This window comes from Octodon degus, unplaced genomic scaffold (assembly GCF_000260255.1).
Source record: "Octodon degus isolate 3935 unplaced genomic scaffold, OctDeg1.0 scaffold00324, whole genome shotgun sequence".
NCBI classification, from domain to species: domain Eukaryota; kingdom Metazoa; phylum Chordata; class Mammalia; order Rodentia; family Octodontidae; genus Octodon; species Octodon degus.
The window spans coordinates 94,739-112,333 of NW_004524900.1; the positions used below are offsets into that span (position 1 = coordinate 94,739).

The following is a 17,595-nucleotide window of genomic DNA, read 5'->3' on the forward strand; positions in this document are numbered from 1 at the left end:
TGTTTCTGTGTATTTCTTTAAAGATTTCTCCAAAGCTCCAGTGAAGTCGGGAGTCCAGCGGTACCTAGCTCATCTCAACAGCTGCCTACCTGGTCTGCACAGATGGGCACTGAGTTCCCTGTGCAGGAAGGAGCCACTGCCCCACAGATGCCCAAGCTTGGGCGCGGCATCGTGAAAGGTGATGATGTTCTGTTCTTTGATGAGTCACCACCACCACGACCAAAGCTGAGTGCATTAGCAGAAGCTAAGAAGGTAACTGGCTTCTGTTCTCTTTAACACTTATCTTCAGTAAAACACAGCTTGAGTTTTATACTAGACACTTATAGCCAAGAAAGACACCTAGCAGCTGTTTACCAATCCTAATTAATAGAATGAAAGAAATTTAATGATAGCATCAGCATAATACCTTTAATTCAAGAGAGTTGGAGCCTGTATCTCATCAGGAAAAGGAGTCATCCTCCAGGAAGATCCAGCTAGATAGCCAGAGCCATTGCATTATAAGAAATTCTTGGAATTGTTAAGGCCAGACTAAAGTAGTGGATCATATAGTCCCTTTTTAGGCTTGGGAGGTCTATCTCAGTGGTAGACACTGGGATTGTTTTTTGCGGAACCAGGGATTAAACTCAGGCCCTTGTGCTTGCCAGGGAAGTGCTTATTCCACTGAGCCATCTCCCCGGCCCCCTAACTGCTTTTTTTCAGAAGGCTTTTTTTTTTTGGCGGTACCAGGGATTAAACTCAGGACCCTGTGCTTGGCAGGCAGGTGCTTACACTGCTGAGCTATATCCCTGGCCCCCAGTGAAACCAAACTGATGAGATGAGAGCAGGTTATTCTTTTTTTTTTTTTTTTGCAGAACCGGGGATTAAACTCAGGCCCTTGCGCTTGCCAGGCAAGCGCTTATTCTACTGAGCTGTCTCCCCTGCCCAGCAGGCTCTTAAACAGTTGAGCTAAGGGGCAGGCCCCCAACACTGGGATCTTGCCAGGCACACACAAGGCCCTAGGTTCCATTTCCAGCATGAAAATCAAAAGTCCTTCTTCAGAGGAAATGTTACACAGGAGTCATCTGTTGCCAGATGAAAATTGCTGTAGCCGGCATGGGGCACCCAGGACCCAACCGTACTTTCTGGGTCTCGCACCAAGTGCTCTGCTTTTCTCTGTATACCAGCTATCCACAAATAAAGGGCAAAGGTTCCATGCATGCCAAAGCTCTCCCTGCACTAGTCATAATGGTGATACCAATAATAATAATCATCAGTTGCACACATTGATAACGTGTATCTAGGTCTGAGATGTTTGCCTGCTGTGCTGTTTACTAATTAACAGTTTATGCTTTACATGCATTAATTTAGTCCACCCACACCAACCACCTTTTTTTAAAAAGGCACTGGCATCACCCCTTGTTGTTGCTGTTATTATGATTATTATTATTATTGATGTTGTTTTTTTTCTTTTTGAGAAAGAAAAATCTGGATTGATAGGCATGTGCCACTGCACCCAGATCCCCCATTTTATAATTGTAGAAACTGAGACTGGTGAAAGAAAGAATTTGCTTACACTTGCAAGCCAGTCAGGGGTAGAACTAGAATTCTATTCTGTGTTTGATTTGAAAAATTCCAAAGTAGGCTTGTGGTTATATAGAACCGGAAGCCTACAGTTCAGCTTGTCTTAAACTGTTTATATTAGGTTGAAATAAACTGAAACTTTATTCATCAACTTCTAGTATCTTCTGTGCTATTAAATTTTAGTTATTATGTTAATTATAAAGTAAAATGAAGAAATACTCTGCCAATATCTAACAGAACAGCCAGACTCCACTAGTTAGTGTCTGAAGGAGTCCCAGGGATGTAGGTGCCCACCCTGTCTTTTTAATTCTTATTCCCCTCTTCTGATTTGTTCTAGTTGGCTGCTATTGCTAAATTAAGGGCAAAAGGCCAAATTCTTACAAAAACAAATCCAAACAACATTGCAAGGAAGCAGAAGAACCTCCAGGATGTACAAGAAGTAAAAGAACGCGTAGAAAAAAACAACACATCTTCTAAAGGTAATGCAGTGGACAGGAGAGCCCATTGATAAGAAAAATGTCTGTAACCTACATCCTGATAGCAAGTCATGCTTTTGTGTGTGTTCTCTCACATACATAAAATGTGTAAGTAGGATTTCTTGTTTTCTGAGACAGTTTCACTGTGCAGTTCAGATTAGCTTTGAGCTCAATGTATACCTCAGGCTGGCCTCAAATTCATCAGCCTCCCGAGTGCTGGGATTACCGGCCTGCACCACCACCCCCTGCCTTAGTAGGATTTCTGTAACTAGATTGATCGTGTTTTTTTAATTACATGAAATTGAAATAAAATTATATAGAATTTGATCAGTTGGGAAAAGAGTTTCACTTGGATAATTGCATATATGTTGGTGTGGAGATTATGCTTTTTGAAAGAGATAGAATTACTTTTTTAAATTGCTCTTTTTAAAAACTTGGATGTCATTTTAAAATTAGTTTATAAGTAAGATGTTTACTGTTGGCATCTATTATCATCATCCACTCTTACATTGAAAGTAAAAAAATTCTGCCCCGGGGTCAGGCCTGCCACTCCCCCACATTACAGGCTCAGCTCTCAGCCCACTTCTGGAGAGGCACCCTGCATTGCCAGCTCCGGGCTCCTCAAGGTGAAAGGGCTTCTGGGTGGAGAGAGGCCTAGGATGCTGTGAGGCGAAGGCCGCTGGCTTCCTTTGCTTCCTGTGACGCTGTTCTCCACTGCAGCTGAGGATGATTTGGAGCCTGCTGAGAAGAGAAGGAGAGAGCAGCTTGCCTACCTGGAATCTGAAGAATTTCAGAGAATTCTACAGGCCAAATCAAAGCACACAGGCATCCTGAAAGAGGTAAGCACCCTCTAGGGCAGGGAGAGATTAGTGGCCCTCACACCTGATGCTCTGCCACAAGACTGAGAACCTGTTTATTTGCCGAAGCCAAGAAGTACCTGTGCTGCAGTTTGTTTGGGTTTGTTTGAAGAGCGTGAGCAGTTCTAATAGATGTTAACTTTGCCTTTGTCCTTGCACTGAAGAACAGCAGTTGATTTATTATTATTTGAAATCTTTGCTTGTAGTTGTAGCTGTGAACTTTTTTTCTTTTTTTAGTATGGTGTCTGCAGGTCTCAGTACACAGATTGGACTCATAGCGATCCTCCTGTTTCCAGCCTCCCAAGCACTGGGATTACAGCATGCGCCACACGCCCAGTCTTAATCACAGTCGGGGTGGCATGCCACACTAGGGATCAGACCCACCCATCCCACCCCTGGTTGCTGCACCTGCCTAAGCAGGCTCTTTAGTAAGCTGAGCTATCTGGCTGGCCCTGAACTTATGTTTAAAGGGCTGCACACTATTTACTGTTTGCTGCCCTGCCATATGAGAAGGGACTTTTTTCCCACTTAAATATTTTTATATTGGCATTTTAAGTGCCCTAGATCAATAGGTAACCCTTGTACCTCTTTTAAATAACAAATATTTTTTGTTTTGTTTTGTGTTTTTTTTTGAAACCAAATCTTGCTGTGTAGTTCAGCCTGACCTTAAACTCACAGCAATCTTCCTACCTCAGCCTCTTGAGTGCTGGGATAACAGTAGGCATGCACTCCCACACCCAGCAATAATAAACACTTTGGATTGTTTCCTTATTATCTTGCAATAAAACTCATGCATAATAGAAATTAACTATGCTAGTAATCTAAAATTATCAAAATAATATGCTAACCAGTGTAAGTATGGAAAAGCAAAAACATTTATGATAAAAATACGTATTTCATTATGTAAATGCTGGGGCACCAAGTATCTTAGAGGAAATAATGAAATAGCTGGAGGCTTATACTTACAGAAGTGAGGTCTCATGTAGGAAACTAAAGTACAAAGTCCTTATTTCTTTTTTTTTTTTTCTTTGTTTTTGATATAGAGTCTCGCTACATGGTTCAGAATCGTAATGATCTTGCTGTGTCAGCCTCCCTAGTAATGGGATTGCAGGAATGCACCACCACCCCCATTTTCGGTAGCTGGGATGGCTGCAGCCAGCATGGCATGTGGTACTGAGGATTGAATTTGGGACCTTGTGCTTGTCTGGCAGGCACTTATGCCACCAAGCTATCTGCCCAGCCCCCAAATCCCTGTATCTTTCTTTGGTCATGTGATCAACAGTGAGCTATCCTGGAAAATCAAAATACCTTCATCCTCAGTGTGCTCTATAATTGCCTTACTGAACCCTCAGAACATTCAGGAAATTTGCAGTGTGGTATAGAAAACAGTTGGCCACTGGGTGTTCACCAGGTTGCTCATTCCCAGTGTCCTATGGAATGCTCAGAGGTGAGCACAGTTCTTCGTAGTGTAAGGAACCAGCGTGCGTATTGCTACAGTGTGGTATCTCTTGTCCCTGCCAGTAGTGGAGGAGGCAATTGTGGGTAAACAAAACAGTGCTTCTGCAGTTTTGCAAAATGTCCCTCGGGTCTGGGGTGTTTCTACCAGTTCTAGTGATCTGGTCCTCTTTTGCTTAAGAAGTAACAGGACAATTTTGATTTTTGTTTTTTGTTACTGGACATTGAACCATCTGCTTTCTTTTTTTTTTTTTTTTACCATCTGCTTTCGACTTGAATTAAAGCTCAGTCGGCAGAGGGTGAGAAGGCTGAAGCCTGTTGGGCTGAGCTCCTTTTTTGGGTAGGTGGAGAGCCAGAAATCAAACTCAGGACCTTGTGCTTGCCAAGCCCTCCTCCCGGCTCTGCTCCTTCTTTGTGGCTGTCTTGCTTGCGTGGCTGCACTAACTCCACTGCTGCACCCACATTCTGCTGCACTTACCCCTAATCCGTCTGCAGCAAAAGCTCTTTCCGGAGACCAGGGCCTAACAGGTAGGCTGCTGTCTCCAGGGTCCTCGCAGCCTTCCTTGTGGGAGCTGGTATCAGGACAGTACAGGACAATGCCTTTGGTGCACTCTGGACCTGATGATACTGTTACTAATGTTAGCAGCGCCAGTCATGGTGGTGCACACCTGTGATCCCAGCTGTTCAGGAGGCCAAGACATGAAGGTTGTGGGTTTGAGTTCAGCCTGGGCCACCTAGTGAATCCCTGTTTTAAGATAAAAGAAATAAAAGATCTGAAGATGTGGCTCAGTGGTAGAGCACTTGCCTGGTGGCTGTGAGCCCTTGGATTCAATCTCTGGTACAGCAAAAAAATACTAGTACTGTTAGTGGCTTTATTTGTATTTAGTGTTTTAAAAATCAAGTGCTTTCATATTCCATGTCCCCCCACCCCCCACATACACATACATTTTAACATTTTAAGAGTTCTACTTAGCAACTTTTGGTTTGTGCTTCATTGAAGTGCTGGCTAGGATCCTGTAACTTTTAACGCATCACTTCATTTCTGTGATGGTTATTCATGAATTGAATTGTTGGAATCATTATTAAATTGTTCTTACTGAATTGCCTGAAGCTGCCTTGCATGTAGTATTCATGTGTGCTTTATCCTTCAGGCTGAGGCTGAGCTCCAAGAACCCTATTTTGAGCCATTGGTGAAAAAAGAACAAATGGAAGAGAAAATGAGGAACATCAGAGAAGTGAAGTGTCGAGTGGTGACCTGTAAGACGGTGAGCACATGATGAGGCTCGCACTTGGCATGACTACATCCATCAGTCAGCCTCCCACCACTGTGACCACACACCAGAGACAAACAGCATAAAGGAGGAAAGGTTCATTTTGGCTCCTACTTTTCAGAGGTTTCAGTTTAATCATTTGGCTCCATGGCTTCTATCCCCATGGCAGGCAGAGACATGGTAGGGGTGTGGCAGAGGAAAGCTGATCAGTCTGTGGCAACCAGGAAGCAGAGAGGGACAGGGAGTCAGAGAAAGCGGCAGGAATGAGGCATAGTTCCCAAGCTCATGCCCATGACCCAGTCGCTACAAGTAGGCCCCAGCTCCTGTTTACATCACTTCCCAATAATGCCAGCAAATTATGATTTCATCAGTGAATTGATTCACTTGCTAACATTAGAGTCCTCTTGATATAGTCCCTTCCTCAGAACCCATCAACAACTAAACCTTCAACACACCCTCTGGGCAAATTTTTGATCCAAACCATAATAATCTGAAATGAGGGGTTGAATCTCAGTCATTTATTAGTCTGGGAGACAAACAGCCTTGGATAGGCAAGGATTGGGTTCTGCCTGACAGCCTTGGAGCTCAGTGGGCAGAACGTTGGTAGGGGAGCTTCTCTGTTAGATAGCAGCCACAGCTCTGCAGTTCTTCCAGCCTCCTTTACCCTCCAGCCACTGGATCTCTTTCTCATGTTCTGACACCCGGGCCAGCATTTGCTGTCCTTGCACCCAGGATGGTGCTCCCTTAGTTGGCCTCCCGTGCTGAGGAGCCATGCTACTGTAAACTCAAGTCAGAGTGTGAATTGTGCGAATTGTGCTATTGTCTATTTGTAGACCTGTTATCCCAAATCTGTTACACAATTCCAAAACTTCTGTTCCTGAAGATTAGTTTTTAAATAAAGGGGAAAATATTTTTTACTGGACACAGCTGCTTCCCTTCACAGCCTATAAATGCCTAAGAAGAGGATGAGTCACATCCTACTGAGTATAATTTTCTCCATTTTTTTTTTTTTTTTCTTTTTTTTTTTTTTTTTTTTTTACCTTGATTTTCTTATATTTGGGGATCAGGCCAGAGCGAGTTGCCACCAAAATGTAAGAATTCCTAGCAGAGAGACCAAGAGAAGAGGATTAATGAAACATAATTTGAAGCACAATTCATTGTTCACATTCTCCCTCCTTCAAGGACTTCCACTGTGCCCCAAAGGACACAGTTGGTGTAGTAGTGGTTTCCCATTGCTGTAACAAATTACCACAAACCTAGGAGCCTAAAACATACAAATTTATTTTACGTTCTGTGGAAGTTTGGGTCTCACTAGGCTAAAGTCAGTGTGCTGACAAGACCACACTCTGTGGAGGCTATAGGAAGAATATCTCCTTGCTTTTGCCACCCTCTGGAACCATCCACTTCTCATCTTTAAAATCAGCATCAACAGGTCAAAACTGTCAGCATATCACCCCGGTTTCCTCTCCTGCTTCCTTTAACCTTTAAGGACCCTTTACACTGGGCCAACCCGATAAGCCCAGTAAGCTGAGACCATTTCCACATCTTAAGTTATATCGTAAGTTATACTGACTCCCACAATGAATGTAATCATTATATACTGCAAACATATACTAATAATTTGTTAAAAATTTTTGAACAATCACTGAGTCAAGGTGGGTATGGCAGCACACGCCTATAATCCCAGCACTGGACAGACCGAGGTAGGTGGATCGTTGTGAGTTTGAGGCCAATCTGGGCTACATAGTAAATTCAAGGTCAGCCTAAACTGCATGGCAGTAACCCATCTCAAAAAAAATCACTGAATCAGTGACCTTAATTGCACCTACCAAATTAATTCCCTTTGCCCATAGAACACAACAGTCTTGGGTTTCAGGAAATGAGATACATCTGACATTAGGGAGCCATTATTCTGCCAACTGTGGCCAACATTCTACTGTGCTCTGCATCTTGTGAAGTTGTCTAGAATAATTTATCTTAGCCATGGTGATTACCGCAAGTTACAGGTATCCTTCTGACACTAAGTTTTCTACCATTTCTCAATTTTCTCTGATCCTTTTGAAGATCAAAATTAAAAGTGAATTAGGTAGTCTCTTTGTCTTGGTTTTATTGCTTATGAAATAGGAACAATAATCTTAAATCTTTTTCAGAATCTTGTAGTAAGAAATCAAAGAGCTCCTGGTCAGACTCCCTTTAAAACAAAAAACAGTCTGTAATTAATACTATTCTCTAGTGAGCCAAACCAAAGCTGTTGGAAGTTTATAGTACTTTTCTCTGTGGCCCTTATTTATGTCACAGAATGTCATATTTCATGCCTGACCAGCAAGTGAGGCATATGTTAGAAGAAACTGTCTTGGTGTGAGAAAAGGTCAAAAAACTTACTGCAGTCCAACAGCTAGAAGATGAGGTGGCCCCGGGCCCTGCAGTGACCTGGGCAGTCGTGAAGAGCAGGTTGTTGTGGAGTCCGTCCTTCAGAGCCCCTCACTGGTGGTGTGGTCTGCTTTGCTCTGCAGTGTGCCTACACCCACTTCAAGCCTTTGGAGACCTGTGTCAGCGAGCAGCATGACTACTACTGGCACGATGGCCTGAAGAGATTTTTCAAATGTCCCTGTGGAAACAGAAGCATCTCTCTGGACCGGCTCCCCCAGAAACACTGCAGGTATGAGGAGTGCTGAGGGTTCTCCATCCCAGGCAGGGTTAACCCAGCCATGGTCCTGCATGATGTTCTTTCCTCTTTGCCTCTAGTTGCTGAATCCCCAGCACTTCGGCTTCTCTTGACTCCTGGCCCATAGTAGGTCTTATAAAATGTTTATTGACAAAAATGAAAAATGTGTCAGGTGGGCTGGTGAATAGAGGTCATGTGAGTGAGAAAGTTGATTTTGTTTTTTATAGTAAAAGACATTGCCATTAATTCCTTTGCTCAAACACACTTGTCCTGTCATTCTTGCCATGTTTAAGGTAGGTTTGGAAGTCCTTTCTTGAGGTTTTTACGCTGTTGTGGCTGCCTTAATGTCCTGGATCAAGTCAAAATGTTTACCTTTTACAGTTGTTTTGACTTGGGGGAAGAGCCAGAGGTGCGTGGCTCCAGATCCAGTGGATAAGGTGGGTGAGGATGCGCTGTTTCTACAAGCCCACCTTTCCATTGGATGGCACGTGGCAATAGCATTTTATCTATTTTTTGTCACATCTCAAAGACTACAAAAGAGAACTTTCAGCTCTGCTTCACAAGGTGGCAAGAAGGATGGGATGTGCATGTTTGAAGCAAGGGAGGATATTTTGAAGGAGTTAAAGGCATTGTGTCTTTTATATATAATATGTCCCTTAGGTCCACTTGGTGCTCTCTTCATCCTTTTCTAATGTCATTTATCCCCTCTTCATTCCTTTCCTGTCCTTCAGCATGACCGTCCACCACCCTCCTATGGTTCATGTTGTCCTTTTGTTTTCTTATGAAACATACACTGTTACACAGGACATTTATATTCTATGTAAATGGCACAGCATGGAATGCATCCACACGTCTCTCTCCACTCACGGTCCTCGGCTGTCTCTGCTCTGTGCACAGCCTCTGTGTTAGTTCTGATGAACAGCTCTGTTGCCTGGCCAGCACCAGTTAGGGGGCATCTTTAGGCACCCAGGGGCTTCCGGCAACACTCACCTGGTCCTCATGCCTTGTAGGTCTTGGACAGGAGGTACTTTGGCTGTCCCCAGGATTAGATGTCCCCCAACTGCTCTCCAGAGTGGCCAGGACATCTATCCCTCATCAGCTCTATTCAGGGGTCTCTATTGATCTTCACTAATATTTTTTGCCAAGGAGTACAAATACTGTTTGGATTAGTTTGGGTTTGGGGGTTGTTTATTGGCTTTGTTGTGGTTTTTTTTTTGTTTGGTTGGTTTTTTTTTTTTTTTTTTTGTGGAACCGGGGATTGAACTCAGGCCCCTGCGCTTGCAAGGGAAGCACTTATTCCACTGAGCCATCTCCCCAGCCCCTATTGTTGTTGTTGTTGTTGTTGCTCTTTTGTGATACTAAGGCTTGAATCCAAGAAAAACTGGGCCACATCAGCAGCTCTTTTTAAAATTTTTTTTTGAGTTTTGCTAAGTTGCTGAGGCTAGCCTTAAACTTGCAGTCCTCTTGAGTCACTGGGGTTATAAGCAATTCACCACTGTGTTCAGCAGAAACATAGTATTTAATACAGTTTTTTCAGTACTGTTGTTTAAATTTTTTATATGTGTATGATTATCAGTAACTTTAGTATCTTTTCATGTGCTTACTAGCCTGTAGAATTTCCTCTTCTATCATTTTCTGTTAATATCTCTTACTGATTTTCCTTACTGGGCTTTTTGTTCTTTATTTGTAGGTGTATCTTGAGTACTTAAGACTTTACCTATTTGTTTTTGTTTTTTGTTTGGCTGGGATTGGACCTAGGACTCTGCACATGGTAGGCAAGCATTCTGCCTCTGAGCTATAGGTCCAGCAATCTGTTGTATTTCTACTTATTGTAAATATATTTATTTTTATTTAATTTAAATGATTAGAGGGCCAACCAAATAGCTCAGCGGATTAAAGCACCTGCAAGCAGGTGCACAGGCCAGGGGCTCTGCCCCAGCTGGGTGTAGCAGTCACATCCATAATCCCAGCAGTACCCTGACCCATAATCCCAGCAGGACTCAGACCCATAATCCTAGCTTGGATCATGAATTAATCACAAACTGTCTAACTGCGCCTCAATGACTGCATGAGGCTTGGGACAAATACATGTAAACCATAATGTAATTTTACTTTTTTCTTTCTTTTTTTTTCAAGGGCTCAAAGTAAGGTCCTTGCACTTGCCAGACAGGCACTGTACTGCTGAGCTGTATCCCAGTCCCCAAGAACAGCTTGGATAAAACATTGAAAAAAATTAGAAAAATTTTATTTCCTAAAGATAAGCAGTTGTTTAGACAAGATATCATGTCTACATCTTGTCCTTTGAAAAACTACTATGAAGACAACAATATGCAATATATTAATTATTGTAACTGTCGTACTAACCTATAATTTCTCATTAAATGAATAAAAGGTAAAAAAAACGATAAGCAGTAAGCACAACTCATAAATGCTAGAGCAAGATGCTTTTCTACGTGCAGGTAGCACCCATAGCAAATATGGTACTTTTCTCTGGCCCTGCTCTTGTTTCTTGATGTCAAATGGTCTCTTTCCAATGGCATCAATGATATCTATGGCCAAATTCATTCATTACCACCAGTGCATGTAGCCCTTTAGTGCCCCCACATGCAGCTTCGTATCTGAAATCTCCAAGACCCATTCTCACATCATTGGAGCATAAATTGTGACATTATAGTGTAACCTAACATATGGCCTATAATACAAGGGTCGCCTTGAGCAGTCCCCTACTGCCTACCTCAAGGCTGGGAAATGAACGCAGTCCTTCACACTGAGCTACATCTCTAGTACTTTAATTTTTTTTTTTTTTTTTTTTTCATTTTGAGTCAAGGCCTTGCTAAGTTGCCAAGACTGGCTCAAACTTGTGATCTTGCTGCCTCAGCCTCTCAGAGTGCTGGGATTACAGATCTGCACTACCACCCTATCATCTCCTTGCTTCCAGGGATATTCCTCCTCATAAGTACAGTAAGCCTATTTTATGTGTGAGCCTGTACCTCATCACTGAGTAAATCTATCTCTTTTCTTTCAGTAATTGTGGCCTCTACAAATGGGAACGGGATGGAATGCTAAAGGTATGTGTGTTAGGCTTTCTGTTACTATAATGAAATCCCTAGGATAACTTAAAAAGAAGAAAGGTTTGTTTAGGTTCCTTTGCTTTGGGACTTCTGGCCAGATAGTGCCCATCATAATGGAAACATGGAAGAGGGCCATGTAGCTTATGACTGAGAATGAAACAGAAGAAGAGACCTGGGCCCCAATATCCCCTTGAAGAGTGGCACCCAGGGACCTAAAGGTCTCCTACTATGCCTGACTCGTTAAAGGTTCCACCACCTCCCAGTGCGAGAAGATGGGAGCCAAGCCTTGAGCACAAGCCTATAGAGGAACATTCAAGATCCAAACTAAACACTATGTTGTTTACGTGCTAATGTGTAGCTAATTTCAGGGAACCAGACAAGTAATATCAAACCAGCTTACTAAGGTGCTGTTATTTTTTTTCTAGGAAAAGACTGGTCCAAAGATAGGAGGAGAAACACTGTTACCAAGAGGAGAAGAACATGGCAAATTCCTAAATAGCCTTAAATGACCCTAGCCGCAGAGGTTGTCCCACAGTCTCCCTTGCTGCTTGTGACACAAAAAGCAATGGCTCGGCCCTGGGGTGCCTGTGTTCCTGATCGCCATCTCCCCAAACAAGTGCTTGTTAAGCCCATGAGCTCCATCTTCTTGTTATCTCCACTATGGTTGACACCAAGTTTAATGTTGGAAAAATCAAGATACCATGGTGTTTCCTGCTCTTACTTCAGAGGACTGCACTGCTGCATTCAGAGTTTGGCCCATATACCAGAAGGTAAAGGCCAGGCCAGGTCTTATGTATAGAGGGTGTGCTCCAAAGTGCCCCATTTCTGTGGACACTGGAGGCGAAAGCATTAATTTAGCTTAATCCCCACCCTAGTTAAGTCACTCAGTTTCTGGGCTTTGTTCTGTTTGTGTAAACTTAGGAAGATCAGATGAAATGATCGTGAAATACATCTTTCAGCCCTGAAATTCTACAAATATAACTTATTTTCATCAGCATATGTAACTTTTCCATATGATATTGCCCTAAAGTGTAGTCTCTGCTTTTACAATGTTTTGGAGCTCTGTAAAGCAGAAGCCTAAAATCTCATCATTTGTACATACGAATTCATCTCAGTGTGACAGAAACTTTGACACCTCTAACCAAAACAGGTACAGAATTTTAAATGCTGTGAAGCATGACCTTAAACAGAAACTAAAGAGACCATCACATGAAATTTGGGAATTCCAGATATACTTCGTTACAGCAAGAATTTTAGCAGTCAAACACAATGGAAATGAAAACAAAATTTATAGGCGATTCCTCTGCCTGGACAACCTGATTTTCCAGATAGCACTTGATGTAAGTGAATGCCGGGACTACATAAAGGTTGGATATGTCAGTGGGACTATTGTCCTGGAATTTGAACTCTAGCTGGAAATAGTTTCTTCCAAGATGGTTTTTATGTTACAGCACATACAGAAGGTCGTTATGGCAGATAGTTGATCTAGGTTCTCAAGAGCCAAAAATAAAATCCATATGTCCTAAGATTTCATAAAACTGCTCTTGCTCTGTATGGACAGAAGGGGCTGCATCTGACCTTTGTACTTTCCTGGGATTACTTCTTAATAGCAGTGCTTTTTTTGTTATTTTTTAATTTGTCTTTAAAACAAAGAATAAAGTGATGATTAGTCAAAAACATTTGAAACCTCAGTATTTTTCATGGTGCATTTAGAATAGACTTGTGTGTGTCTCATAAATTTGAAAACGACAGTGCATACAACATAGATCACCGCTATATAAACTTAACTGTTCAGTGGAACAATCACTTTCCTATGGGAAAACTTTTACATCTTGTAGGGGTTTTCTAACTGGTAGTGAACTTATTACACCCAGCTGAAGTAAACTAGTGTTCTAGGTGTGGGAGGCCCACTACAGGGTTGGTGCCAGCAGCATAAAAGGCAGAACCAAAGAAGCTGCAAAAATACTGTCAGGGATGCTATTTGGAGAAGCTGTTGGAAGCTGCAAGTTCTTTTGGGCTGTTCTGCTTCAGGACCTTGTCATGCTGGCTTTCCTGATGAACTTTGGAGAAACTTTGTTCTCTTTGAGCATCACTTCCTGGATCCAGAGGGGAAGATGATGTACTCCTCAGCCTCAAGAAAAAAGCTTGTTGCATTGGCTTTCCTGATGGGAACTTGGATTTTCTCATTGGTAGAAGAGCTCAGGATCTCACTGTTGCTAAAGATGGCTGTAGTACTTTTGGGAGAGCTCTGGTGCTTACCTTGAGTGTCACTTCCTAGCTCCAGTTCAGATCTTTCAGCCTGCTAGCGCAGCTCCTTCATGCCACTGACATAGACTTCCTAGCTTCCACCACTGACCTTGGGACCTTTCCAGCACAGATCCGTGAAGTAGACCTGCATAAGACTTTGTTGTGGACTCTAGGCCTCCAGCTGGACTTGCGGGAGGCATTGTTATGAGCTCTAGGCTCTCACCTGGATTCTTCAGCGTTTAGTGTGTGGATAGGTTTCCAGAACTTGTATATAGTTCTTTGAGTGATTCATTTTAAAATATTACTATAAAATGTGTCCTCTATTGTTTCCCTTGCAAAAACTCCCAAACCATGACGATCATCTTTAAATGGAGAGCATCTGTGATCTCTTCTCACTGGTATGTTTCATGTCTTAAGTGATTAACATCAGCGAAATCGTTCTTAATCCTTTTAATTAAAATATATTTAATTTTTTTTTTTCCACTTCAACAGTTGTTTATTTCTTAACCTATCACTGAGGTATTTAGTAAGCTAAGTTACAGAACATGGCCATGTCCTTCATGAGGAACAGGCTGTTACAATCTTCATCATAGTTTCTTCTCTGTTTTTTGCTTTTATTTTTTGCCCTGCCTTTTTTATTTAGAGAAGATAATGTTTTTAAACAGAAAATCACCCTTGTCTTTAGATTTATTAAGATGATACGTATTTTCCTTTACCATACAACAAAAGGAAGCCAAGTGTTTGAGATAACAATATCCAGAGTAGTGAATAGTATTTTGAAAGCTCATCCAGTGGGAATGTCCCCATGGTCCTTGGCACCTGTGGGAGCAGATGAGTGGTGCCAAAGGAAAGGCCCTCCTGGATGACTTGTGTAGACCTTCCCAAAGCAAACATGGAACATTAAAACCTCCAGGAGGATGATGCAGCGGTGCATGCCTGTGATCCCAGCACTCTCCAGGCAGGAGGGCCTTGTGTGAAGTAGCCTGGACTGGGAATGTAGCTCAGTGCAGAGCCCCTAGATCCAATCTCCAATATGAGTGTAAAAATGGGGCAATGCTAAAAATATGGCTGTTAATATGGCAAAGCTGACTTGAAATGGCTTTCTGCAGAGTTGATAGAAATACAGTATGATATGCACAGCAATTTAAATAACATCTAGTGACGCAAGGGCCTGCTAAGTTGTCCAGGTTCACCTTGAACTTCTGTTTGGCTTGAACTTGTTTTTTGGCTTCTTTTACTTGGCACAGTAGTTTGGAAGCTCATCCATATTGTTGCGTGCAGTAGCTGAGCATTTCATTGTATGAATGTGCCATATCATTGGCTCATTCACCAATTGGACATGAGATGGGCTGTTTCCAAATTGGGGCTGTCACTGCTAACACTGCTGCACGTATTCAGGTGGAAGTGTTTCTGTGTCTCTTCAATGAATCTGAGCTATGCGATGAGTGTCTGTTAGCTTTATAAGAAACTGCCAAGACACTTTCCAAAGTGGTTGCAGCATTTCCCACACTAATGAGTGTGAGTTGCCTTTGCTCCCGAGACCTGCAGTACCTCGATTTGACATTATTCATTTTAGCCATTGCACAGTGATATCTTGGTTTTAGTTTGCATTGTAAGAGTTCTTTATTCTGCATTTAAGGACTTCCTTTTTCTATAAGTGTTTTGAGTAGGGTTGGACAAGCTGTTCTACGAACAGTAGCATGGTTTATGTCATCTGGCACATTCCCTAGTGCGGTGTTATCAGGACTAGTGGGCTCAACCATGAGAAGACAATTCAATCCTAGGCTTCACAAATTCCAGGTTTATGATGCTTACTTTTGAATAATTAATCACACAAAAGTGGTAATGATGTCTAATTGTGTGTTATTTGGGCACAATGTTAGCTTTCTATTACTATAGCAAACTCCTGAAGAAATCAATTTATAGAGAAAAAAGGCTCTTGCCAGGCAGGCACTTAATGCCACTGAGCTATTGCCCCAGCCCTAAAAGGTTTATTTTGGCTCAGAGGTTTAGTGATTCCAGTCTGATGGATCAGCCTCTTTACAGTACTGGATGGAAATATTTTTCCTCTTCCATAGCTGTGTTCAGTAAGCCTAATGCTTGAATAAATCAAATGTCTAGTCAAATTATTTTCATGCTCATAACTTTAGGTCTTTGTAGTTCAGCATAGTTCAGTTTTATTCTTTACTGTAAGAAATTTCAATAGCAACGTGACTTAAGGTTTTATCTTGTTTTTTAAGTGGAAGGTGTGGCTTAATTCATGGGTACTTTTAGAACCTAGTGGAGAATCCCATTGCTTTTATTTTTCTAATTAAACTATTGCTATTTTGAAAATACAAAGTATCTCTAAAAAAAAATCAAACAAAAAACAAAGATGTAGTAAAGAAAGAAGAAAGAAAAGTAAACAAGAATGTCCCACAGGCCACACTTTTGGCAATGCTTTCTCCAGAAATTCAAATTGCTGTATTAATTTCCTATTAAATGTGGCTGCTCAGATTCCTATTGTGTTGCCTTTGGCCTCCTCCTGGACTAGGAAATGACTGCACATGGCTTCTGTGGAGGAATTCTGGGCAGAATTTGAAAGCTATGGAGTATAATGGAGCCTGTGTGAAGGATGGGGTGAACGAGGTAATGGAATTCTTGCCCAGCCCCTCTGCCAAGATTCTTTATCTAGCCAACCTGTCAATCCTGGCCTTAGAGACAGTGAAGACAGGCTGTTTAGTTTAGTATTGTCCTTTTTAAAACTAGATACTCTTGTAAATCGTTGTTGGTGTTCAGCATCCATATGGTCACAGACTTGGCAAACAGGTGACCATGTGTGTGGCTCTCAGAATCCAGCTGCTGCCACCCACCTGTTCAGTAGCATTGGGAAAGACCAGCTCCTGAGGGTATGGCAGGAGTCATTCATCCTGATAGGGACTTGATCATGTCTCTGCTTCTAAGCCGGAGGCGGTGAGCAGGGCTTTGCCCTTTCCTGTTGAACAGTTGGGCAGGGAGTAGAAGTACACTTGGCCCTTTGTATGCGTGTTCTGCATCCAGGGAGCCAACCAATTGCAGGTCACAAATACTTAGGACATAAATGTGTCTGTACTAAATATGCACACTTTGGCTATTTTTTCCTAACATAAAACAAAGTGTCTATTTACATAGCATTTACATTGTTAGCTATCATAAGTACCCTAGAGACAATTTCAGGAATACAGAAGGGTAAGTGTGGTGGCACACGCCTGTAATCCCAGTACAGTGGGAGGCTGAGGCTGGAGGACCAGGAGTTCAAGCCCAGATTTCGGTACCCATGAAGATACTGAAACCATTCCCTCTCAGATAGCAAGTGACAACTACATTTTAAAAGTCACTTTGTTGTTCTCAGTTGGCAACTGAAGGGTCAGGTCATTGGGCCTATTTTGGCATCTGGCTCCTGAGTAACCAGAGGGCAGTTTCCTGTGATGAAAGTCCAACTTCATGTGTGTTGGCAGCCCCACTGCTGGTGGGATCTGCTTGCACATGGCCTGCCTTCTGATCCCCCCAAAGGGTGTACACACACACACACACACACACACACACACACACACACACACATCGGGACAAATGTGTTTTCCCTAGGTTTCTTAACCTTGGTGTGATTAAGTGCTGTGAGGAGCCCCTACCACAAAAAATGGAATGAAAATACTCTTCAACTGATGGGTGTCTCACTAGTCTGATGAGGCTTCTTCACCTGTCACTTTAGGAGAGGGACAGGAAGTAGCAGTATATTTGTGAGCCTCCTGTGCATTGCTGTCAGAGCCCTCTTCCACTCAAACCAGTGGTTTTTGCCAGTTGGCTTTAAGATGTGACCTCAGACCATCTAAGCAACCTCTGTCAAGATTTATGCTTTAAAACATGGAAATACTTGTTCCTACCAAGCAATCCTCTTATAAGGAAAGTAAAAGCAGTAATGAAATCTGCAAACTCTTTACTATATGCCAGTTTCTTCCACTGCTAACACCTAACTTA

General features: G+C 42.3%; 1 protein-coding gene across 2 annotated transcripts in view; it reads left to right on the forward strand.

Annotated features, from left to right (window-relative positions):
- Mcm10 (minichromosome maintenance 10 replication initiation factor) overlaps positions 1 to 13,210 on the forward strand; it is a 36,703-nt gene extending 23,493 nt beyond the window's left edge. For both annotated transcript variants that reach the window (XM_023708051.1, XM_023708052.1), the window contains exons 14-20: positions 24 to 252; positions 1,898 to 2,039; positions 2,757 to 2,875; positions 5,500 to 5,613; positions 8,133 to 8,278; positions 11,310 to 11,352; positions 11,781 to 13,210. In XM_023708051.1, the coding sequence (XP_023563819.1) occupies positions 24 to 252; positions 1,898 to 2,039; positions 2,757 to 2,875; positions 5,500 to 5,613; positions 8,133 to 8,278; positions 11,310 to 11,352; positions 11,781 to 11,864 (877 nt within the window). In that variant the 3' untranslated portion in view covers positions 11,865 to 13,210. The remainder of the gene's footprint in view (positions 1 to 23; positions 253 to 1,897; positions 2,040 to 2,756; positions 2,876 to 5,499; positions 5,614 to 8,132; positions 8,279 to 11,309; positions 11,353 to 11,780) is intronic.
- The last annotated feature ends 4,385 nt before the right edge of the window (positions 13,211 to 17,595 follow it).